The sequence below is a fragment of the Chanodichthys erythropterus genome, chromosome 1, assembly GCF_024489055.1.
Source record: "Chanodichthys erythropterus isolate Z2021 chromosome 1, ASM2448905v1, whole genome shotgun sequence".
Lineage (NCBI taxonomy): Eukaryota > Metazoa > Chordata > Actinopteri > Cypriniformes > Xenocyprididae > Chanodichthys > Chanodichthys erythropterus.
In genome coordinates, this window is record NC_090221.1 from 17,289,700 (window position 1) to 17,316,108 (window position 26,409).

At 37.4% G+C, this 26,409-nt stretch overlaps 2 protein-coding genes across 3 annotated transcripts in view; one reads left to right on the top strand and one right to left on the bottom strand.

The window, feature by feature from the left end:
• macrod1 (mono-ADP ribosylhydrolase 1) overlaps positions 1-26,409 on the bottom strand; it is a 77,809-nt gene that overhangs the window by 34,278 nt on the left and 17,122 nt on the right. The gene's annotated exons all lie outside the window — the stretch shown is intronic.
• flrt1b (fibronectin leucine rich transmembrane protein 1b) lies at positions 1,990-25,712 on the top strand. Its single transcript, XM_067381376.1, has 3 exons — positions 1,990-2,126; positions 18,236-18,645; positions 22,619-25,712. Exon 3 carries the CDS (start codon positions 22,739-22,741, stop codon positions 24,884-24,886), a length of 2,148 nt encoding a protein of 715 aa, XP_067237477.1. The 5' UTR covers positions 1,990-2,126; positions 18,236-18,645; positions 22,619-22,738; the 3' UTR covers positions 24,887-25,712.

Below are 26,409 nucleotides of genomic sequence, written 5' to 3' on the forward strand. Positions count from 1 at the left end.
AACCTGAAAATATTGTGGATTATTAAGGCTAATTTTACTAACCAGTCTTGCTAAATGGGGTAAGCACACTTATGTTCTCATTTCAGAGTTGTTCGAGTAAATGATTCATTATAGACCGTGTGGACAGATCAGTTGTTGTCATGATTCATTAAAATGAATCTGTTCAAATGAGTCATTAGGTCACGAATTGGACATTAGCGGACGTTGACGTGTTGGGTGCGAATCGCGACTGTTATTAGAACATCACAAAAGATTTGTCAACACAGAAAACACTTCACCACTGGATAGGATTTTCTTTTTGTTTACTGAAAATGTGGTTTATGTCAGCTGCACGTGCAGGGCGCCTGTCAGAGAAGATGAGGTGGCGTTCTTTTGAGCACTATTCACACCCAGCGGTTATTCAGGAAAAACATTCTCTGAATGCGCCTCGTGAAACATGGATTCGGTCTTACGAACTTTTAGCATTGTGTCAGTTGATTTAGATTATTATGTGTGATGTAGAGAGAGTGCAAAGACGGTGCTTACTTTGAAGACAGAGAGAGCTCGCGCGCGTGAGGGAGGAGCTCTGCTCGTTCTGTCCATCAGCGCAGCAGTCGTCTCCCTCCTTCATTTTACAGTCGAATGGTGGCTAGAACGGCTCCAGGTTCAAAGGTCAATACAGAATGGATTAATCTGCGATATTTTTTTTTAAACGCAATATTTTTTCTCAGATTAATTAATCGAAATTAATGCGTTATTTTGACAGCCCTAACATTATATATATATATATATATATATATATATATATATATATATATATATATATATATATATATATATATATATATATATACACATACATATATAGCCTGTGCTATGGTAGTCATACAGATACAACATCAAGTGTGGTTGTGCAGAAAAGGTACTGGTCAAGTGTTTGGAACGGAAGTTTGTGTTTCTGAAATAGCCTGCCACCAGGGAGAGGGGGAGAAACCAGTGAGAGAGAGAAGTCGTGTGTATGTCTGAACAGATGTCCTTAATGTCTGACACTCCAGAACCCTGCAGACACCTTGGCTTGTGTGCACAATCACATTCATAAACACACAAACACACATGCACTGTACATTACACACACCTCCTCTCAAGATAGCTTCATAAACATTTACTTCACTATATGTGCAGGGCAACAATTACATCCAAGTCAAAGTCTATCACAGTTCAGTGCGCTGATAGCTCAGGACATGCACACTGCCTCACAGTCACATGCAGTCCTAGAGGGAGGCCCTAACAGCAAACTACATGCCATGCATTAAAATTTAATATGACATAACCACAAAAAAACAACGCTGATAATGCTGTACACAATCACATTATTCAAATCAAAGTCTTAATGAAAAGGTAAATATTCCATTCATTCTACATTGACAATACTCTGCAAGAGGGGATAAAATTGGCTTTAGAGACTAAATAAAATTCTTTGAGAAAAGTCAGCTGCTAATACTATTTGGAAATGCAAGGTTTTGTGGTTTATGTATAAGTAATCAAAAACCAAGACGCCTAAAGCGAATGCTTGGAGTGGAATAACATTTAACCTGGAAAATTGATCAGTGTATGGCAGATGTTGTGAACATTTAAGTCTGAACTTTGCTGATAGGGTTATTATTGTAGCCTAATTATTTATTTAATTAATTATGAATATGAATGTCTATTCATATAATCAAACACACACGTATATAGACTACTGTTGTCTAAATTATATATTTTTTATAAAATCCATTCAAACTCAAACGCATGATATAAAATGTAAGAGTAATTTAATACATGCCACATACATATATTCACTTCAAAGATAGATGTTTTGTTCGTAAAGTGATGTTAAAATCCGTTACTCCGCTAAGGAGATGAAGGGGTGGAGTGCCGCGAAAGAGAGAAAGCGCGAGGCGCATCGCTCTGAGTGACAGGAGAGAGAGAGAGATTCTGTGCGCGCGCGACGGTCACAGCGAGTCTGACTGACTGAAGATTGAGACGGCTAAAACACACAGAACGGGGAAATTCAAACCCACTGAAAAAAGACGATATAGAAAAGAAGAAAACAAACATGTTTTCTGAATTTAATCGAAGGAAAGATGCCGTTTACCCAGACTGAGGTATGTTACTTCTTCATATAAGCTACTTGTTACCAATGGTCAGTCTGAGGCGGCTGAGGAAGCCAACATTTATGTTCTGGTACACTAAACTCTCACTTCAGCTGAAAGGAGGTGTAAATATGTTTTAGCGCTGTTTCGAGAATACTGATATATTCTGGCTGAATGCGTAGCTCTAATTTTCCTTTCATTTGTTTGCTCTTAAGCACCTATTTAATCAGTCTGAAGCGGCAGTCACATAGGATTTAAATGCAGGCGCTTGGAATTAAGATCCAGGAATGCGACTCTCACTCATTTATTCTAATGACCTGTTATTAAAGGCGTGTGACTGTGTATAGTGCCTAATTGCGCTTGTTTGCTCATGATGGATATTTAAATACTGGTAGCTACACAATTTGTTGAAGATTTGCATTTGTTTTGTACTTTCAAACCTGGTGCAGAGTTTAGACAGGAGAACATGTGTTTTTGCACTGTACTCTCTCTCATAATATACAGATTATGAGAGAGTGTACAGTGCGAACTGACGATATAGGAACAGCTAATAACATCATTGGATATTAAATGACACTTTTTATGGCAAAGATTACAGACATGTCCTACACTGTAATGTGATTTCAATGGAAGCACACAATTTATATGTATTTTATAGTGGTTGTAAATGAGAACATGATTGAGTTATGACTTTTATATTTAACAATATTTTTTCTATGGATATATCCTGTTTATTAATGTTCAAAATCAATGTAAAGTTCTCCTTTTTACACCTATCTAGGTTTTTCAATAAGATACATCTGTGTAGTAAAAGAAAGAAAGAAAGAAAGAAAGAAAGAAAGAAAGAGAAAGAAAGAATTGGAGTTTTGGGTTGCATCTTATTTATGAAAGCCATAGGCACTCCTCTGTAAATCTTCAGGGAAATCATCTTGCTTTCTGAAGGTGCAATAAGTAAAAAGGGAGAGCGAGAGTGTGTGTGTTAACATGGTGGCAACCCTTCTATATTTTATCATATTTCCTTATTTATTTCTCATCTTTTTTTTCTTGCCCAGTTGGTAACAGCCATGAAACAGTGGGGGTTTTGTAGAGTCGCCAGCATGAGTTCATAGCCATGCCAAAACAGTGGGGCCAGTATGTAACAAACACGCTTTACACTGCATGAAAGAAGTACACAAAGGCCTGCATCATGCACACACACACATACCCCTTCAAACAAACCCACTTTAATTATGAGTACCACCACAACTACTTTTACTGTTTTTTTTTTTTTTTTAACTTAAGCAACTTTGAGCTATGCATTATTGTCATTTTTATTGCATAAAAATATTCTATACAGCAATTAAAAAAAAACACAAAAAAAACTTTCCATCAGACATTCTACCAAAGCCCATCTTGTGGTCACAAAAACACTACATGAACTACGTCAAGAGTGAGACATTTGGGATTAGCACAGTACTTCAGACCCAACTCGACTCACACACAGCAGATTACACAGATTTAGAGTACATCATCTCTAACACAGATTAAGATGGTGGTCAAATGCAGATGAGCGATGAGAAAGAGAGCAAAAGGCTGAGAGCAACACTGCTCAGGAAGAGAAAATTAAATCTGGTTATGGCCTAACTTTTTGAAAGAGTAATTACCTCCATCTGTAGCAGCTATCTTAAAATATACAAAACAACTGAGAAAATGTGATACCATAATTAATCACTACATTTAAAGGGATAGTTCACCCAAAAATGAAAATTCTATCATGAATTACTCACCCTTGTGTCGTTCCAAACTCGTAAGACCTTCATCCATCTTTGGAACACAAATGAAGATCTTTTTAATGGCATCTGAGAGCATTCTGTCCCTCTATGGACAGCCTACGCAACTACCACTTTCAATCCCCGAAAAAGTTAGTAAAGACATCATTAAAATAATCCATGTGACTCCAGTGGTTTAATCTCAATTTTCTGAAGTGACGCGAGAGCTTTGTCTGTACAAAAAAACCCTTAATTTGTGTGACATGAAGGCCAAGTATGGTAACCCATCCTCGAAATTTGTCCTCTGCATTTCACCCATCCAAGTTAGTGCACACACATTAGGAGCAGTGAGTAGTTAACACACACCTGCAAGCCGTGCTGGACACATATCCTCTGAGCACTGGGGAGCCATGTGGCTTCTGGGGAGCAATTGGGGGTTAGGTGCCTTGCTCAAGGGCACCTCATGCTAAGATCACACTACAGGACTTTAAACATCAGCAGATCGCTGTGCTGTTCAGACTACATGACTTGCTGTGGAGTCTTTAAGTCGTGGTGTTCACACCATGTGACACTACGTAACTGATCCGCAACAGGGGGTCACACACTACAGGAGCTGACAACAAATCTGTCACCCAACAACTTTATTTGAAAAACGACGTTGGGAAGAAATTAGATTGAAAATGTAATTATATTTTAATTAAAATTAAATTAACCCTTTCACACATACACTGGCCTCCAAAAGTTTGGAAACACCCCTGGCAAAGTGTGGTTTTGGACGATATCAGCATAATTCCTTATCATTTTTTTGGTGCAAATACATTAAAGTAACTTGACATTATCATTGAAGACCAGCAATAATAATTTTCATTTTGATTACATAATAATGGCAATATACCCATGTCAAAGTCAGACATGCCCCTTTGCCAGCTGTGATGCCTGGTTACTGGTTTAAACTTGGCCCAGGTTTAAACTTTTTTTTTTTCGGGAGAGCTCACTAACTTGCAAATTGGACTTAAATCTGGCTTAAAATCCTGTAGTGTGAACTTGGTCATGGGTGAGAGTGGAAGAGAGCACTGTTCATTCACTCCCCCTACTACATTTTTCTGCCGGTATTGAGAATCATGCTGCAACCTTTGGGTTACAAGCCTGATTCTCTAAACCTTAGGCCACAACTAAATTTACCACTTTATTAACATACATTCACGCAACAATGTCTGCCTTTGCATCAACACAACACATATGCGTCATGGTGCTCTCGGGAACACGCACTGGAGATAAATATTTTGTAAATAAAGTGGTAAATTATGTTTTTTTTTTGCGCAAAACAAAGCACTCGCAGCATACCTTCACAAAATTGAGGTTAAACCATTTGGGTTACATGGATTAATTTCAGGATGCCTTTACTACATTTCTGGGGCTTGAAAGTGGTAATTGTGTAGCTGTCAATAGAGGGACAGCAGGCTATCAGAATTTATCAAAAATATCTTCATTTGTCTTCTGAAATTGAAAGCCTTACAGGTGTGAAACGACATGAGGGTGAGTATTTAATCACAGAATTTTCATTTTTGGGTGAACTAACCCTTTAAGAAACCAAATGCAAAGTTTACAATATACAAATTCTATATATTGTTTTCTCCAGAAAAACAAACATACTGTAAATAGTGATGAAAGCCAAAATATTAAAGGTGCCCTAGAACCAGTTTTTACAAGATGTAATATAAGTCTAAGGTGTCCCCTGAATGTGTCTGTGAAGTTTCAGCTCAAAATATCCCATAGATTTTTTTTAATAAATTTTTTTAACTGCCTATTTTGGGGCATCATTAACTATGCACCGATTCAGGCTGCGGCCCCTTTAAAATCGCACGCTCCCTGCCCTCTCGAGCTCTCGACTATAATACACTACATTTACAAAGTTCACACAGCTAATATAAACCTCAAATGGATCTTTACAAGATGTTCGTCATGTATGCTGCATGCATGCTTCGGATCATGTGAGTATAGAATTTTTTTGGATGTTTATATTTGATTCTGAACGAGTTTGATAGTACTCCGTGGCTAAAGCTAACATTACACACTGTTGGAGAGATTTATAAAGAATGAAGTTGTGTTTATGAATTATACAGACTGCAAGTGTTTAAAAATGAAAATAGCAACGGCTCTTGTCTCCGTGAATGCAGTAAGAAACGATGGTAACTTTAACCACATTTAACAGTACATTAGCAACATGCTAACGAAACATTTAGAAAGACAATTTAAAAATATCACTAAAAATATCATGATATCATGGATCATGTCAGTTAATATTGCTCCATCTGCCATTTTTCGCTATTGTTCTTGCTTGCTTACCTAGTCTGATGATTCAGCTGTGCACAGATCCAGACGTTAATACTGGCTGCCCTTGTGTAATGCCTAGAACATGAGCTGGCATATGCAAATATTGGGGTCATACATATTAATGATCCCGACTGTTACGTAACAGTCGGTGTTATGTTGAGATTCGCCTGTTCTTCGGAGGTCTTTTAAACAAATGATATTTACAAAAGGAGGAGGAAACAATGGTGTTTGAGACTCACTGTATGTCATTTTCATGTACTGAACTCTTGTTATTCAACTATGCCAAGATAAATTAAATTTTTGATTGAGGGCACCTTTAAATGTCACAAATGTATATTTTGTAGAGGAGGGTCAAAATGACAGTTTTCACCTGAGATTTGGAGCCAAATTAGAGGGATATAAAATGACTTTAGAAAGATAGCAGCATCATTATTTTATTTTTACACAGAGATTTGTAGGTCTGCTAGTAAAATCTGTTGACTTTAGCTATCTTTGTTGCATTATATGCCAACAGTGACAGCTGGCAAAAAATGACATAATGGCAAAAAGCACTTCTTGTTTTTTTGCATGCCTGTAACTCAATAAGTATTAAAGATATCTTAACAAATTCTGGTTCTTAAACGTTCCTTTTGGTATCTCCATTTTAAAGGCCCTCGATGGTTCAATCCCAGAGATATGGACATGTTAATGCAGCTCCATGAGTAAAATGTACACATTTTCAGTGGTCAAAAACCAAATCTGGTTCACTTTGCAATGAATACAGCTGATACTTTTTTTCTTTTAAAGAATATCTAAATAACAAATAATGTTAAAACTAGAAATGTATCTCATTTTTTTCTATCAGCTCAATTTCATAGAACATACCTGTCTGGATTCCATAAATATTATATTTAGTTGTCATGCCTGTAACTCTAAAAGTATTTAAGATATCTTAATATCTTTCTAGATTCTCATTCTTAAAGGGTTAGTTCACCCAAAAATGAAAATAATCTATCTATCTTAATATTATAAAGCGACAAGAGTACTTTTTGTGAGCCAAAAATCAAAATAACGACTTTTCAACAATATCTATATGGGCTGAGTTCAAAACACTGCTTCAGAGCTTTATGAATCAAATCAGTAAATCGAAGCGCCAAAGTCACGTGATTTCAGAAGTTTATCCTTTTGATAGAAGATCCGAATCACTAATTCAAAACAAAAGATTCATAAAGCTCGGAAGCTTCATGAAACAGTGTTTTGAAATCGGCCCATACAGATATTGTTGAAAATTCGTTATTTTGTTTTTTTGCCACACAAAAGGTATTCTTATCGCTTTATAATATAAAGATAGAACCACTGAAGTCACATGAACTGTTTCAAATATGTTTTTAGTACCTTTATGGATCTTGAGAGGTGCAATAAAATTGCTGGCAATGGAGGCCTCACTGAGCCATCGGATTTAATAAAAATTTTTAATCTTAATTTGTGTTCTGAAGATGAACGAAGGTCTTAATGTAATAAATGACATTATTTTCATTTTTGGGTAAACTAACCCTTTAATAAACTTTTCTTTTGGAATCTTCATTTTTAAGGCCATATAGTTCAGTCCCACAGATAATGGAACCACAATGTGACTCCATGTCCAAATTGTTGAATTTTACCTATTTTCAATGGTCAAAAACCAAATGTAGGTAACTTTTTAAACAGTTGATAGTTATTGTGTTTAAAGTATAATGTCTGAAGAACAAATAACACTGAAACAAGAAATGTATCGTGTTCTCCTCTATCAAGACAATTGAATACAACACACCTCTCTAAGTGCCAAAAACAAACATTTTTTCGAAGTTTACATGTCTTCAATTCAAGAAGGGTTAAAGATATCTTAATTTAATTTTAGATTCTTGTTCATATGAAACTTTTCTTTTGGAATCTTCATTTTTAAGGCCCTATATAGTTCACTCTAGAGATGCCAATGCGGTAACGTGTAGTTACGATACTGCGTATTTCCGTGTTGGGGAAGCTACTCTGAAACTGTAGTTTGATAAGCTACAAGTGAATTAAAGTAAAACTACAGTCAAGCTACCTTTCTGAAAAAGTAGTTAGCTACACTACAAGTTACTATCAAAAAAATAAAACATATTAGTAAGATAGTAGCTACATTGAATAAATTTTTCTACAATGACATTGTATATTCAAATAACTGAATAATTGTTAATGAAGAATGTTTAAGTAGAATGTTTGTTCATTTTGTAAATAATCCAAAGATACAATACTCAAATGTAGCTTATCTCACACTGACTGTCAAAGTGCAAAATTGCTACAAATGTCACATCAATGCAAGAACAAAATATATGTAACTTAAATTGGATACACAGGAGTAGACAAAAATTAAGGTTAAATGCACAGCACATGCCGCTCTGAGATGCGAATCGTGCGCTGCTTGATTGAAAGGCGCCACAATCCATTTAATTAGATCACAGCATTTGCTGTGTGACAAGCGCACAAAGCTATATCGCGATTTTGTTTTTTATTCAATTGACATGCTTTGCCAATGCAATGACGCAAAACACCAAGTTGGTGATCTTTCAGGTTCATTATAATACTGTGGTGGGACAAGTTAAACTATGGCGGGTCACTTTAATAAAATTAGAAGCAGACATTTGATATAGAGTGCAATAAATCAGGATAATCAATTTAAAAAGGCTATTATACACCTGTATGTGCCTGAAGTCTTCAATGCAGACGTTTTGTTTGTATAAAGTAAGTGTAACCTTAAGTAGTTGATTTGTGTTAAGTTTCAACCCACTCCTGTACGTCCTTTATATAATCATCAGATAATCTCTTCTCGGTGAACTGTAAATCTGCAAGATGCATGATATAACAACAGATGGCAGTAACACTTGATTTTAGTTTGTGATCTAATAATAAGACGCTGCTTCAATGCATTGCAGGCTCGTCAAATCGCAACCCGGAATGTAGCTTTTGGTCACACTACGCCACTACTTGCTGTAAAAACTAGTTAGCTGCTGAAAAAGCTACACTGTTTTAAAAGGAGCTGAAAAACATGTACAGTTAGTAGTGTTGCTACATGTAGCTACTCCCCAACACTGGCATATTTGAACTCTTGGTAGCTTTAGAAGCAGATAAAATGAACAAAATCCCATCTCCCAAATATCCCTTAAACTGATCGAATCCAAATTCAAATATAGATTCTTATAAATATACTTTTGAGAGGAAGTTAATGTGCCTCAACAACAATTTTCAGTGGATTTTTGGTACTCAGTTACATTTTATGCAAATCTTCTAATAGAGCGAAACAAGATACATTTGTAGTTTAAATATTATGTATTCTTCAGACATTCCTCTTTAAATGCAATAAGTATCATCTGTGTGCAAAGTGAACCACATTTGGTTCTCGACCATTGAAAATGGGTTAAAAAAAATTAAAAATCAACAAATTGAACATGAAGCTACTTAAAGATCCTCATATCTATGTAACTGAACTATGTAGGGCATTGGAAAAAAAAGATTTCAAAAGGAATTTATTAAGAATGAGAATCTAGAAGGATATTAAGATATACTGAATACAGATGCATTTCTAGTTTTAACATTATTTGTTCTTCAGAAGAAAAAAGTATCAGCTGTATGCAAAATTGGTTTCCCACATTTGGTTTCTGACCACTGAAAATTTGTACAATTTACCAATTTACACATGAAGCTGGATTAAGATCTCCATATCTCTGGGATTAAAACATTGAGGGCCCTTAAAATGAAGATACCAAAAGGAAAGTTTGTGAAGAACCAGACTCTAAAAGGATGTTGAGATATCTTTAATACTTCTTGAGTTACAGGCATGCAAAAATCATTATGATGCCAACTTTCTAAAGTCATTTTTTTACACCCCTGTAAACTGGCTCCAAATCTCAGGTGAAAATTGTCATTTATGACCCCCTCTACAAAATAGTGGATTATTCAGTAAATATGCATCTGTGACATTGAATATTTTGGCTTTCATCACTATTTGTGTTTGTCTTTGTACATAAAAAATAAAAAACTTGAGCCGGGGATGTTTCTGAAATTTGGTTGATTTGACACAGAATGACCCTATAATGATTGTTTTTTATGTTTTCAGTGATTTTATTTCAAACTGTAGATATCTAGACGGCAGCTTTAGTCATTTTATAATTCAAAGTTTGGCCTGTGAGAGTGATGTGTGTGTCAGTGGGGTCACTCTGCAGTGGACTGCATTATAAAAACAGCACTACAGATTACAATATAGATAAAGCAGCTTCACACATGACTATTTTCCATATATCTTTACAGATATCAGAGGAAAAAATACAAACAGATAGCTAACAGGTTTAAGTCACCACTTTCAGCACCTACAGTAAAAAGACTTAGTAGTAGCAGAAACCTAGTGCACAAACAGACAAACACAATGAGCCTTCTACACACTCACTATTATTACTGCTAGTTCACTATAAATTATTGACAGTAGCATTTGTTTCTAATGAATTGTTTTGTCAAAGCCACTGTGGTTTGTATGAAAACATTTACTAATGTACTTTGCACACAAAATAGAGGAATAAATAGAGGAAGAAGTGAGATAGTTAATGGTTAGAGGCTGGCAGACAGACTGAGCATTTCATGATCTAACTATCACCACTGTTGCTAGAGCAACTCATATTCTATTCGATATTGGGTAATGGAAAGGTTTTTTGTTGTTTGTAGTACAAAATGGCAAACAACACACACAAATAACACCTTGTCATACACCTCTTTTCCTGGCACTACATTCAAAAATGGAACAATCACTCAGCCTTTTGGTATGACGTTCAAGTGTCCAATGAATATGCCAGTACTTCTAAAACTACCATAATACAGTGCTAGCTCATATTTTCTAGGCTGGCAGCTGTAATAATCTCACACTTGATTTCCCAGACTCCCTAGCATTACCAAACACAGTATTCTGGAGCCTTTACCTCAGTGCTCTGAACAATGTCATTAAAAAAATGTGTATCACAGTTTTTGAAAATGATTGCTGCTTGCAATGTGTAAATACAACCATGGTGGTGATCTGACTCAGTTGAACAGAATCTCTGTACATTTTTGGATAAGAATGGTTCTGTTCAATAACCATGTAACTAAATCATACCAGCAGTTAGGGGTGGGTAATAGCATCATTATGAATCTGCAAAATGTTAATTATTTTAACAAAATAAGGGAGATGATACAAAATTAATGTTGTTTCTTATTTAGTACTGTCCTGAATAAGACATTTTACATAAAAGATGTTTAAATATAATCCACAAGAAAAAATAAATAAATAAATAAATGCTGAATTTATAAAAATGACCCTGCTCAAAAGTGTATGTACCCTTGATTCTTAATACTGTGTGTCATTACCTGTATAATCCACGGCTGTTTTTTTTTCTCCAGCACATTTTATAATTACCAAAAACCAAACATAGTTCACCCCTCAATGCACATTATCACATCCATCAAAAACTTAGGCTGACTGTCAGTTGGACTTTTAGAACAAAAAATAATCGACATAACACACTCATGGGCATCTATCACTTCACCGAAAATTTTCCGGCTAAGAAATAAATAATTATTACCTTACAATCCATTGTTTTTCAAATCCACATCATTTGAAAATCACGACATCAATGTCTGTCAAAAAATGACGTGCACAATACATGGTATTATTTATGAGAAGCAGGACCAGCGAGTACACACATTTCCTTGAAAACATTTCCACACTTCTGGATGTTTTGAATGCATCACCGCTTTCCAAGAACAGGAAAAAAATGTCAGCCCAAATGCTTCAACATGCTGTCTTGTTAGAGACGATAACGTGCATAATACATTACGCATACGGGTATAAATTTGTTCTTCACTCTCTGAATCGGAATAATCAGGGAAATGAATGAAATACTTCACATTGTACGCTAAAGAGAATAAGAGACACTAGCAAATCTTCCCCCAAAATCCCTTTTAATCATGGGCAACATGAACAAAACATGGCAAACGCATGGCATTACATGAATTCATTATTATCATTATTTTTTCATTCATTAAGCAATTTTATTTCCTACTCCTAGAAAGTGAGTGTTTACACAACACCAGTGACCACAATCAAAACTACTTCTGGAAAATCTGAGAAAGCTGAACAAGGTTATGACACCAATACTCTTCTTTTAATCCACTTACTCTAATCTTATAAAATACTCCAACTGAATCATAATTTGTAAGTTATTGATTCATTATATATTACAGTAAGGAGATTGATGCACAACTTGAGAGAGCTCTGAGCTCTTATTAATGTCCTTTTTAAGGGGCGGAAATGCAGACAGACTAGTCTTGCTCTCTGGAGAGGGAACAGCACCCACACAACAATGAGTGTTTTGTCTTATCCTCTGCCAGGACAGGGTTGTCATAGACACAGGACCTACGTCAGAGTCATTTATTAATCAATGTGGCCGTTTGGTCATTGACACAAAGTAATTTTTTATTTCGCCTGAATCAAATGCTCTTCTGTTACACAAAGATCTCTAGATGTGCCTCGCCTGCCGTGAACCAGTCAAGAAAAGACAGCGTTGTCTGAAAGAAAGTATGATAGAGGAGATTGTGTCTCGGGCAGGCAGAGTTTATAGGTAAAATGGGTCTCAAAGAGTTGCCTGTATAGCTCTAGAATCGATGAAATGGAGGCGATATGAATTAAGTGAATGTGGCTCTAGATAATTGGAAAAGGTCTGAAAGGGGCCCGGAAGAGTCTGAATCGATGGATTTTAATATTCCATGCAAAAACCAGCTGCAAGCTCTGAACTAGGCTTTGATAATGCAACTAGTTTTGAAGTGCTGCTAATTTTAGAATGTGGCAGGTTAATAGAGTGAGTCCGGACATACAAAATCACTTGCATTTTATGTCAAAACTGACATAAAGCATGCATATAGACTGAAAGCACATCCTATTAAACCCTGCAGTCTTTATTGAAATTACATAGCTTATCAAACACATGCTTGTTAAATCATTACAGCTCATTTATAATTTACATGCAGAGAGATCCATTCAAGCAGAGCTGCAACTTATTTTATTTGGGCTCAGTTACTTAAAGTGATACGGTGTAGTGTGGGAAGAACGCAAAAATGCATGTTTTTCGCACAGCATGGTGCCTTGCAGTTTGGCTCTAAATGAGCTATAAAAACAAAATACAAAAAAACAAATGCACAGGCCTCCCATAGGAAGCCAAACAACGCTCGCTTCTGAACATGGTTCGTTTCACTCTCCGCTCTGTGAGTGGGGTTTGTCGAACATGTGGGCAACTTTGTTCACTGACCTAAATGCATGAATTGTATTTATATAAAAAGTGCCACTTTTTATACACCACACAGTGGGGGTTGTTTATTATGACATTTTGCTCTTTCTTGTTATGTGAAATGCTGATAAGAGAAATTTACCCACATTAAGTCAAATTCAGACAAACCTAATTATTTTTCTTCCTGTGTGCACGCTCTGCTTTTGAGTGTTTGTGTTTGATGTTCATAAGCACTGGCTGAGGGACAGCAAGAGGTATGATTGGTTGTTTGTATGTGATTGTGGTGCGTGCGCTTGAAAACAGAGAGAAAGTGAGCATTGAAGTATTCAGCACTTAAATTGTCTGCTTATTTCCAGTGACTGCATCATTTACAAAGAAACTGGGAGCACAAGAAAGAGTAGAAAAGGGCAAAAGAGAAATAGGACTGGAATGGTAATGCAAGGGAGGGATATTATTTGAAAAGAGACAAAGAGAGTTGAAATGCATCACCAGAAAGTCATTTACGTATATGTCAGTGTTCATGTGTAATTCTAATAAAAGCCCAAGTCATCCAGCTGGAAGGGTGGATGGTATATTGGAACAAAAATATTGGGATCACAAATGGGAAGGGAGATGGGAAAGCAAAATAAATGAATAAATGTAAACGAATCAGAAGACAAGTGAAGAAAGGAAAATTGCTGGAAGTAGTGACAGTGACAAATGTCTGTCATATATTTACAACATTGATGAGATACCTGAAGAAAAGTAAACATAATACAAGACAATATTAGAAATGTGTTAGCATTAATAAGGAGGATGAATTTGAAAGAGGAAAATTTCACTAAAAGACTGGTGGAGGAAAAAGATTAAAGGTGGAGTTTAGAGAGAGGATGAAAAAGTATAAATTATTTCAGTAGCAAAATACTGCATAAAATTTAATGGTCTGTATTTATCCTAGATTCAGGTATCTCTAAAAGTAAAAGAGAGAGAATGTGTTATCCCTGGAAATGTCTAAAAGCATTTAATCTACGAGGTGACTCATAACATCTTGTTTTCTTTATCCAGACAACAATGAAAAACAAACTCAATACAAGAGTGTATTTCTCATCAAACCAAAGACCTTAAAACGCTCTGTTAAACCTCAGGGTCAAGAACATTAATTCTTGTCCATTAAAATGATTTTACAGGAGATGACTGCTTAGTTCACAATTTTATAGACAGATGAGATGTGCAGCTAGCACTGTCAAGAGTTATGAGGGGTAGAGTTGCATTCGCATGTTGCAGGTGCAGATGTACATCTCCAAATGCACCACCATCCTGCTGCTGCATTTGACTCCATCTTTCATGATTAAGAAAAGGTAAATAAAGCTAATTCATTCTCCACTTTCTGTAGGCATTCAAGTCCATTCATCTATCTTCTTTGCAACTTCTGAATTACGAGTACCGTCACGCTGACATCTTGGCATCAGACATAAAGAAAGTCAAAGAATATTGAAAACTGAATCATGAATATTGTGGCATGTCACTCAAAACACCAAAATAAGAAAGTCATAGATTTTGTATCACAAAGAAAAATCCACAACAGAAAGGATGAATGTCTCAGTCCGACTTTCACTATCTGTCCTTGTCCTTGCATCCCAGTTATACTTTGCCTATAATGCAATCAGCCTTAAGACTAAAGTATTCTTGTATGCCTTTTAAAATACCAATAAGCCTTGATTTTTTTACTTTTTTTTTTGCATATACAGTCAAGAGTTCTGTGTTACTTCAATGCATTAGGCCTCTCTCTCTTTCTCTCACCCTGTGCCACTTCAGTGCATCTTTATCACATTCACAAGCCACTGGCTCTGTTCAGTGCACAAACACTGAATATAATAAGGACATAAATCAGTATAGGCATTTATGCATTAATGGTTCACAGATTACAGTAAATGCACTGGTGAACATCCAAGAGGATGGAAGCCAACAGAAAGAAGGGAGGAAGCACAGGAATAATACAGAAAAATGGGGATATGGGAAAAATAAGGTGCGCTCCCCTCTCTGCTCATCCACGCATCCCTGTCACACTTACCCCCTCATCTCTGCTTCTCCCTCTCTTTGCTCCTGGTTGTTCATGCTAAAAGGCTGCAGTGTGTGGGTGTGTGTTGAGAGGCTGGTCACATCCCTGCGTCTCCTGCCATTTTCACTCCCGTTGCTGAATTACCCCTGATTACCTTTAGCTAATTATCATCAGATCTTAGAGAGTGAAATACACACACACACACACACACACACACACACACATATTACTATTCACCGCTGCAGTGCCACTGGCAGTTAAAGATCTGAGACATCACTGGACTGCAAAAAAAAAAAAAAAATTAGAGAGAGAGAGAGAACGGTACCTAGGCTCATCTCATCAAGGTGTTTGTACTCCACTGTCAAAACATCCCTGTGTAGCAATTATATATTTTTTTCTTTTCTTCACTGAATAGTAGGTAATTACACCGAGTAGACTGAGCAATGAATCAGTCCGCTTTCTGAAAAGAACTTTTAAAGTGTCATTAGCATAAGACAGATCTGTCGTTTCGTGAATGTGACAACTGTAGAACATCCTAGATCACTTATAATTCTAGAACGCAGAGTCCAATTGACGAAACCATTTTAAAACAGAACTGCGCTGTGGACTATCACTACAACATTGTAGCCTGGAGGCCTAGAGCACTAGTTTCACAGGCATGTGCTGATATGGGAACTGAAAAATATCCTGACACACAAGTATGCCCTCCGGCCAGTGCTCTGCTATTATGGCGTCTATCTTCATATCCCCAATGTAAGCCACACACACACATACAGTCACTCACTGTTCAGTAAAATACCACAATTCCTGAGGGCCCTATACCAATCATTTCATATTAACTGAGTTTCCTGCTCTTATGTGCAAGGGACCAGACAGTAACACAAAGCTCTCCAGTTGTTTACATTGCTAGTAGCCATCCAATACAATAACGTTATACATCAGTGCTTGTTGTGAATTAATAATGAACTGGATTTGCTGGGGAGTAATTATTTCATGATGTACTTGAGTAATATTTTATGACAAAGCTGTGTGAGGAATGAGATAGACCATTAAGATTTCATGCTCCTTCATGATCCTAAGACAAAGCCCAGTGAGTCTCAGTTTGTCTGTCTTTGCGTCAGTGCTGTGAATATGTGTTGTTGTGGATACTGGGCCTGACAGTCATTTCTGCCACCAAATTTGATTCCAATAGGTTCATCAATCTTCCTTCTTTCCTTTACTCCTCCATCTGCCCCTCTCTCTCTTTTCCATTCTCTCTCCCTCGCACAGCAAATGAGAAATTGAAAGGCAGAGATGGGTAGCTTACGTGCACAGGATGGCAAAAATGTCTGACATGGGCTCATACACATATGCATGCACACGAACACATATACAAAGACACACTCACCCTCAAACATGCAAGGACATTCAAATTAAAGCACAGATGTATCGCCATTCTAATAACTTAAAGAATGGAGGGCATCTGTACCATCAGCAATATTATCAACCCTGGAGCACTGGAACTGCACCCCCTACTCAGGTGAACATTATTACTGTCCATTTTCAGCATTTACTCAAGCACGTCTGGGGATGGAGGTCAGTGCGAGCATGACAGCAGCACTGATATAACCTCTTATCATCTCCCATCATAATCTCTTTCCTAATGTGACTGCCCCATTATAGCGTACGACAGACAGAGTGGCAGAGTGAGAAAGGTGAACAGAGAAGGGCAGCGGGCTGAGCATTTGTCTGGTTTTACACCCGCTAGACATTTTAAGGCATCTGCCTGAACAGCCCTTATGTTTTTTTCACTATCTACGAGCACTGATCAGCGAAAATTCCCCAATACGTTTATTGATTTTAATTAGCGTTGTTTGTCCTTATTACTCCTCCTCTGCTCAATTCCCTTTACACTAGCTGTGTGCCTTGGAAACGCTCCCTGTCTCCTCTCACATGTGGTACTATGGGCCTCTGCTGATCCATCTTCACCAGGCTGCTACGTCCACATGGTGCATTAAATTTCTGCAATAACGTTTTTGATCACTCCCAATCTCTGACTGGACCATGAAAAAGCAATTAGACTGGGAGTCAGTGGGACCCAGAGGAGACTTTCAACATCACAAACACAAATCAACCACGTCAGGCCTGGGAATTTAAACAGATTCAGCACACTACGATACAAAGAGAGTTAACAGTTGCTGGTTCAGAGGCTCAATCCCAAAGCGGCCGTTCTAGTAAACATAAACAACAAACACTCACAGCGGAAATCTAAACATGAAAATACACTATGCATAATTTCAGACTCACCTTAAAAAAAAAAAAAAAAAAAAAAAAAAAAAACGTAATTAGTCTCCGAACTCTGGCAGGAAAAATCTTGGTATGCCTTTATCTGAAAACAGAGGATTGAGTCGAAAAAGACATCCATCATTTGTTGCCTTTCCTCAGTCTTGTCAACAGTGTGACCCAGTTTGCAACAATACGTGTGTGCCTTGATTTTTGCGTTTTTGGTCCTGGCTATGGCTTACAGCAGCCTGTAAAAGAGATTTTCCACTTAATTCTGCACACTGAACTTGACTTCACCATTTTCAGAGTTGATATTCTTTGAAATACAGTTCTTTTTAGGTCAAGCCAAGTTTAAAGAGAAAATGACACACTGTGAATATAAAAGTCTTCTTTCCTGTCTTTCCACTCTAATTCACAAAAAAAATCTTTTCTTCACAGGTAACACGGTGTCAAAGATGAGGGGCCACAACATCCCTCTGTTCTATCTATTCTCATTCAAGAAAACACAATCAACATGATGTCAACTTTGATGGACACACTGCAACTGAAATACACATCATCGGCTCGGATATTTTCTTGCTGTACGGAAGTGATGAAAATTTTGGCTGCTTCTATTGAATGACACTGGAAAAAATTTCCTGGTTGACGTTATGCTTATTTCAGTGCCTGCAATTCATAGAAATCCAACAATAAAGGGCTGCAATTTTCATTAGTCACTGAGTTCAAAGGACAGAGGATCCAGAAGAAAGACCTTGAGCTCTTTATCAATTTCCTATCTTAAATCAAGAGGACGAGTGACACCACTCAAACCTACCAGCCAAAGGACAATGTGAGATACCCGCTAGATGGTAAGGACAGTTGTTTTTTTTGTTTTTTTAAAATAGCCAACTTAAAAAATATTGGATTTTAGGAATTCTTGAATGCTTACCTCCTGTCCTAATACAATATGAAATGTGTAAAGGGCTGTGAGCCTAGATAAAAACAATTGTGCAGCAGAAATATACCCTTTTATTTTGTCGACAGAACTGAAGTAGAAACCAAAAAGAAAGAGAAGGATCAAAAAAGCAGATTTAGGCAGAATGAAAATGCAAGATTGACACAAGAGGATCAGCAGGATATACAGAAAAGAAAAAAAACAGTACGATTAAAGAAGAGTATAAGAAGAGATTATAAGAGATTACAGACGCACAGTGGGCGGTTACAGAGATGGCCGGGATGAAAACCTTTTTCAGAGCAGAGAAACATTTGAATGAAGGATAGAGAAACAGAACAGAGAGAAGGTAAAGGTAACCTGCCTACATACAAATGTTTCAAACTGTGCAGTAAGTTAGAGACAGAGTTTGACATGGTCACTCTGCCATCTAAAGGCAAACTTGCTAGTTGTTTTACACATCAACCCCTACAGTGTTTTCAGGGCTTCAATAGTTTTATCAGTTGTCTAACGTTTCTTCTGTAACATTAACATTCCGAAAGTGGTTAGATTAAAAAAAATGGTTAATGACATTACTATTTTAATTTATTTTTTATTTGCCTATCCTTTAATAATAACAGGTACAGTGTTTTCTTTACTCAAAAAAACACAAAAAGAGTCTTAGTCTGGTATTTGCTGTCTAGTCATAGCCAATACAGCATCATCTTTTATGACAAGATTTTGGCCAAATGTAAATGACAGGAAAAACTGTCAGATAAAAGAGTTTAAAGAACTATTAAAGTAATTTAAGATATTTTCAAACATTTGCTGCATGAATTTAAAATTGCGTTTCTGAGAGGGAAAAAAAAGATAAGTCACATGTAAGTAGCACTTACAATTACATTCAGAAATAATGTAAAATGCCTGTAAATAAAGCAGAATGTTTACAAACATTATATACACTATAAACATAGCTATAGGCTATTTTAGTTCCCCTCACTCCACAACAAATCCTTTCGGAACAGAATAAGAATGAAAAATATAAGTAGCTATATAAACCTCAAGCTAAAACAAATTCATTTAAAATCAAACTGAAACAGAAACATGCCTATTTTTTCCTATTAACAGCTAACAACTTAAAATACTCCATTTATGGTCATACAGATAAGAGCAAAACATAATTCGAAACTGTAAAGGAAAATGTAGAAACTGTCTACTTTTATTTGCATACCCTCACAATAAAAACAAAATTGTGCTTTTGTAAAATAAAGAAGACAAATAGGATGCTGCTTTCTGCCATCTTGGTCTTTTTTTTCCGTGAACTTGTTTGTGGAGCGCATCACAAAAATGAACCGAAACTCAGCACAGTTTTTTGTTTTGTTAATCTTTTAAGTGTTACAGACACTTATCCATTCTAATTTAATTTAATCCTAATTTAACAATCTTGCCGGTTAATGGTTAATGATTGGTTAACGGGTGTCGACTGTAGGTCAAGTAAAAATAGAAAAAGAAATGAACATTTCTAGGTTCTACACTATCCTGCAATTTTCACTAGTTTCAAAATGCACACCATGCTGCATATTACCTCTAATGCCATTGCGATTTACCTTTTATGACTACACAGCTGAGCAAATGTGAAGTTGAGTATCCGATGTCAGTGAAATGCCTGTGGCATTTTGTAATTTAAATATTAAACAGAACGATACAATAATGTTATTAACTGGCTAATGGCAATTTCAAATAAGTGTTTCTGTTCAGAATATTTTTTTCTCTCCATCCTCAAGCTTCCACCCCTCTTTGTGAGAATACAATGTCAGGCCTGAGAGACAGCCGATTCTTTTATTTCTAAAAATACCCAAATGTATACACACTGGGCGAGCCATTAAATATGACATTTAAATTGCTTCCATTTTCATGCAGCACGCCTCATTTAAAAAGGAGAGACAGTCTTGAAAGAGAGACAGTCAAACTGACAACAATAATATCTGATTATAAAAAAACCATATTCTTGCTAATTGTTTTCTTAGAATGTTATAAATGTTGTCTTTAATCATAGCAAACAAGATGAAAGTGTTTCAAATAAAATAGAATAATTTCCAATACAAGCAAGCTATTTTCTTCCGAAATTCCTCATTGTTTCTCTATCTCCAAGCTCTATTGATCAGTTTAACATGGCTACTTGCACAGTTTAAGGGTTTGTTTTGCATGTAGTTGCTGTCTTAGGTAACATTGTTTGTAACCAAGAGACAGCCAACCATCTCCCATCTGGCCCGGTCTGAAACACAAACAAGTCCAATCCCATAGGATGGAAGGCAGCAAAAAGAATGAGGCCCCAGCAGAGAATGATGCATACTAACCCTTCACACACAAATACTCAAAAAAACAAGTAATTTTTTCAATTTCGATAAAGCATCATCCTTGTTGTCCAGATAGATCAAATGATTTTGGTGACAAATTATCAAAACTCACAACACTGTAGAACATATAGCAGAAACATGGATGTACCAGATCAATGAATGTAAAATATTTAGTTGTAACAGCACTGGTCCAAAATTAACATGATTTTACTGTGCAGTGGCCATTCTTATTGATGAACCCTGATTAGGGCTAGGGGATATATCGCATGTGATTGTCACGCGCATTTTGTCAGTAAAGCCGGTTCCCTGATTACCGCTAAATCGCCATCACCTGCTTTCAAATGGAGCAGCATTTAATAGACAGAGCCGTAGTTCACTGATAAGCCACGCAATATCGCGTTCATATCGCAGATGAATCGCCTTCGATAATGAACACGATATTGCGTGGCTTATCAGTGAACTATGGCTCTGTCTATTAAATGCCGCTCCATTTGAAAGCAGGTGATGGCGATTTAGCGGTAATCAGGGAACCGGCTTTACTGACGAAATGCGCGTGACAATCACATGTGATATATCCCCTAGCCCTAACCCTGATGCAAAAATGTATTGCCGATTTAAAAATTACATCTGGCTGTAAAAATAATGTTGAATGTATACTTTTTCACTTTGATACATTTTAGACCTAAGGGGATGTTGAATTGATATTCTTTGCTTTCCTTCCACTATTTAACATTGACAAGAGTCTTGTAGAGAATACATACACAGGAAATTCACAATCCCCAGCCATCTAGTCAATGACTGGTTAAACGCAGAGTGAAATCTCTGTTGGGTATTCCATGTAGTCCCTCTGAATAATTCATGCTATTTTGAAAACAATAACAACCAAGAAACAGCATCCATTATGCATGTCAATTTGTTGTAAACGTCTGTGGTTTTCATCTAAATCTCAATTGCAAATCAGACGGAAAATGAGAGCTCTATCTGACCCTTCGGTGAACTTTCAAAAAACTGAGCTAAAATTAAACTAGTGATTTATTCAAACACTGTTCCCTGTAACATTTGAATTGTAATATGACTTGAGGTCAATCCAGGAATAAACCTGTAATTGTTTTTCCAGGAACTCAAATGTCATTCACATTTTAATATAAATTCAGAACGACCACTTCAAACCTACAATTTTCAGTGTATAATGTAGCAATGTAAAGTTACATTAAACTCTTTCCATACTACTCATTTATTTAACTCAACCTCAAGCCATTTGCCTTTTTCTTGCAGTCCTTTTTTATTCTAATGTTTCTGACTAATGCTCCCTATCTGTCAGTTGCTCTTAAGGTTACCTAGAAAGCCGTTCAGCTTGACTGATTTTCTTTACACTTGCGTACTAACCTCTTACCACCTTGCAATGTTTTTCACATTTAAGCAAAAGTCCTGTAAAAGTCAGACAGCATACTTTATAACATATGTGGACTTATAATTGCATTGAACTCTAAACCAAATGTAACATCAGTTTTATTAAGACTCTTAGCAAAGAAGTATTTTCTATATTTCCCACAGGGCTTGTGATTGGAAGCAAAGAAGGGCAAGAAAGACCCAACTACAGTGACCAAGAATACTGACTTGAGACATTGGGTTAAACTAAGTCTGCAGAGAGAGTGGGGTACTTTGCCTGGAATTATGGCCACAGAGAGCCTTGTTGAACTCCGCGATTGGTTGTTCCTACTTCTTCTATGCCTGACATTATTGGTTGAAGTCCTCGAGTTTGCTGCAGCAACTGCTGCCGCCGCTGAGGCAGCTCTCGGGGAGGCGGAGCTTCAGGGAGATGTGCCATGCCCCTCAGCTTGCAGGTGCGATGATGGCTTTATTTACTGCAATGACCGTGGCTTGAGCATCATCCCTCCATTACCATTAACGGCAGCTGTGCTCTATTTGCAAAACAACCGCATAGACAATGCCGGGCTACCAACATCTTTGGAGCGACGACTGACTGTGAGAGTAGTATACCTTTATGATAATGAACTTGATGATTTTCCAACACATCTGCCTCCATCGCTACGGGAACTTCACCTACAGGACAATAATATACGAACTTTACCCCGTTCCGCTCTTGCACGGCTCCCCCTGCTGGAGAAGCTTCACATGGATGACAATTCAGTTTCAACCGTAAGTATAGAAGACAAAGCATTCGCCAACAATCCGAGGCTTCGTCTTCTTTTTTTGTCACGCAACCACCTCTCAAGTATACCATCAGGACTGCCTGCATCACTTGAGGAACTCCGACTAGATGACAATCGGATTTCAACTATTCCAACGCATGCATTTCGAGGTCTCTCCTCTCTAAGACGCCTCTTCCTCGATGGAAATCTGCTGGCAAATCAACGAATCGCAGATGACACATTCTCACGGCTGTCTAACCTCACAGAGCTTTCTCTGGTTCGTAACTCGCTCCAGGCACCACCATTGAACCTTCCTAGTATGCACCTCCTTCGACTCTATCTACAGGACAATGCCATAGCCCACATACCACGAGGCTCCCTGGATGGCATGCGAAGACTACAGAAACTGGATATATCAGGTAACAACTTAACGACTCTTCCGAGGGGTTTATTCAAGGATCTAGACAGCCTTTCACAATTACTCGTCCGAGGAAATCCCTGGTATTGTGGCTGTAACCTCCGCTGGCTTCATGACTGGTTGCATGATCGAGGTTCATCAGTGACCGTGAGAGGTTTAACTTGCCATGGACCAGAGAGACTAAGAGGCATGGCACTAAGGGACCTTACCAGTCAATTAGCAGACTGTGAGATCAGTGTAGATACTGCGGGAGGAATGGTTGGAAATGATGGAGCAAAAAAAGAGAAAGGCTATTTTCCGACACAGCCACCGGTTACAACAACCCCTCCACTTCCACAGGGTTCCCTCTTTACCCTCAGATCCAAACGACCAGGACACAAGTATTCTGATATGGGCCAGGACAGTCTTGGAGGCGGAAATGGGGTTACTGGTAAATCATTACTAATCAGTGTAAAACCTCTCACACCAGAGACAGTCCACATTACCTGGCAGGCTGCACAGCCAGTTCCCTCCTTCAGACTTTCCTGGTTGCGACTAGGGAACAGTCCTGCAATGGGCTCAATCACAGAAACACTTGTGCCAGGGGATCGCCGTGAGTATTTACTTACGCAACTACAGCCCCAGTCAAGTTATATCATCTGCTTGGTGCCTCTCTCTGGAAACGACGGTAAAAGAACCTCTTTTACAGCAACTGGGGGGTTAAACATAAACACAAACTCTGAGCATGAGCATCCTGCTTGTGCCAAAACAGAGACGGATCCCCTAGAGCAGCCTATTTCAGACCAGGACAGCGATCGAGGAACTGACCAACTGTCAGCGCTACCGCTTGCTGGGATTATTGGAGGTGCAACAGCACTGGTGTCTTTGTTCTTAATTTTTGGCATTTTCTGCTGGTATGGACACCGTGCAGGGTACCTTACACCAGGTGATCATTCTATATACGGTAGAGATGTAGTTGGATCAAGAGGTGCCAGCAAACATTATGATGACTATGTCGAGTCTGGAACCATAAAAGACACATCAATCTTAGAAATCAGGGCTCATGGCTTTCAGATGACACCAATGTCTGCCCAACAGCCATTGCAGCCCAAGGCAAAAGTTGAGGATATGACATACATCCATACTATCTTTCCCTCTAATAATGCAACTCTATATAGGAGCACCCTGAACCACACAGGAAATCCAGGCTATGGAACAAATCGAGGGTACAGAGAAGGGGGAATACCAGACATAGATTATTCATACACGTGATAGCCTTTTTTATAACCCCCTGCCTATTCTGTTCCTGTCTTCAGGTAAAGCAGTTGGGTGAGGGTTCTTTTCCCTTGGTTCTAAAGTAGGGGTGTGCCGATTCTAAGGGGAACATTTATCCCCATTTACCATACACAAAATGTTATTCCTGGATAGAAGATTTCAAATAGATTTTTTTTAAATGAAAATATTTATATTTAAAATGGCATAGTTTTCATATCATTGGAGCATTGGTGTAACAAAAATCAGGATTCTGCCATTTGGATTGCATCTTTTGGGACATTAAGTGATGTTACTCCACATACAGGAAAGAAAACGATTCACTGTTCAAAGTCAGGATGTAAAAAAGCTAAATGGACAGTGTCCTGCAGACACTTTACATAAATGATGCAAAACATTAACATGGTTACATAAATTTGTTTAGAGTGGAACAACTTGTCATATGTGAATAAAACAGGTTTTCATTCGGCACACCCCTATTCCAAAGTACCCTTTGTGCCTCCTTTAGTCAGTTTTCAAAACATTGTTCTTAATGGGAAAAAAAGCCCTTTGGAACATGCTTAAAATACCTATAATAGTCAGAAAGTGCCAGGGATACCACTCTTGGTGTTGATGTTATCCAATATTCAGATGATAATTGAAGCTGTTTTTGCATCTTAGTACCAATGATTATCAGTGTCCTAAAACTAACTCATAATAAGGGTTAGCATGATGATGATGATGAGATCTGGGACCAGGTTAATTTAGATATAGTTTTACTACCTGGACTTTACTGTGTACATATGCACTGGGAAAACTGATGCCTTTCCGCTCTGGGGGATACTGATGAAAAAAAAAAAAAAAAAAAAAAAAAAAACTTTTTGGGGGGTGTTATTCAAATTTGAATTCTAAGTTCTCTCTCCCTCCTTTTATGGGCTTTTCCTTTATTCTCTCTATTTCTTTTGCACGCAGCACGAGGACTTTGTTCCCAACACAGGGAGCTGACAGTGGTGATAATGGATTTGACAATGAAAGACCTCAAATTGCTACTGGGTTTCTTTTCTTTTAATGAGAGTGAGAAAAGTGGGGTAGAAGGAGACAAAAGGAAAGAGAAGGAAAGAGACGAAGGCACAGAAAAAGGTTTCATGCTCACAAAGGAAATGTGTCTATAGAAAATAAGACACTGCAAAAAGTGGATATCTGAAAAAGTGGATATCTTATGTCTGAAAAAAGGGGGGGGGGGAATGTCCATTCACCACATAGTTTCAAGTACAGTCAAATGAAATTTACAAAGCTCACAAAAAGTCATCCGCTTTTAAATTATGATGGAAGGTATGACTTAAAATCTGAGGCAATTTATACTTAATAGAAAGAGGCACTTAAAGACAATCATGAATAGGGGAAAACCCTAATTGATGAATTAACCCAAACTGGCAGGCTGACATAGATAACACAGTCAATTTAGCATGTAAAAAAAAAAAAGAAAAGAAAGAAAAGCTAACTAAAGGGCAGGGCTTGTTGATACAGAACAAACCAGAGAATAT

What these genes read in the sequence shown, in the direction of transcription:
- flrt1b (XM_067381376.1), top strand. Translation starts at nt 22,739, where the DNA reads ATGGCCACAGAGAGCCTTGTTGAACTCCGCGATTGGTTGTTCCTACTT.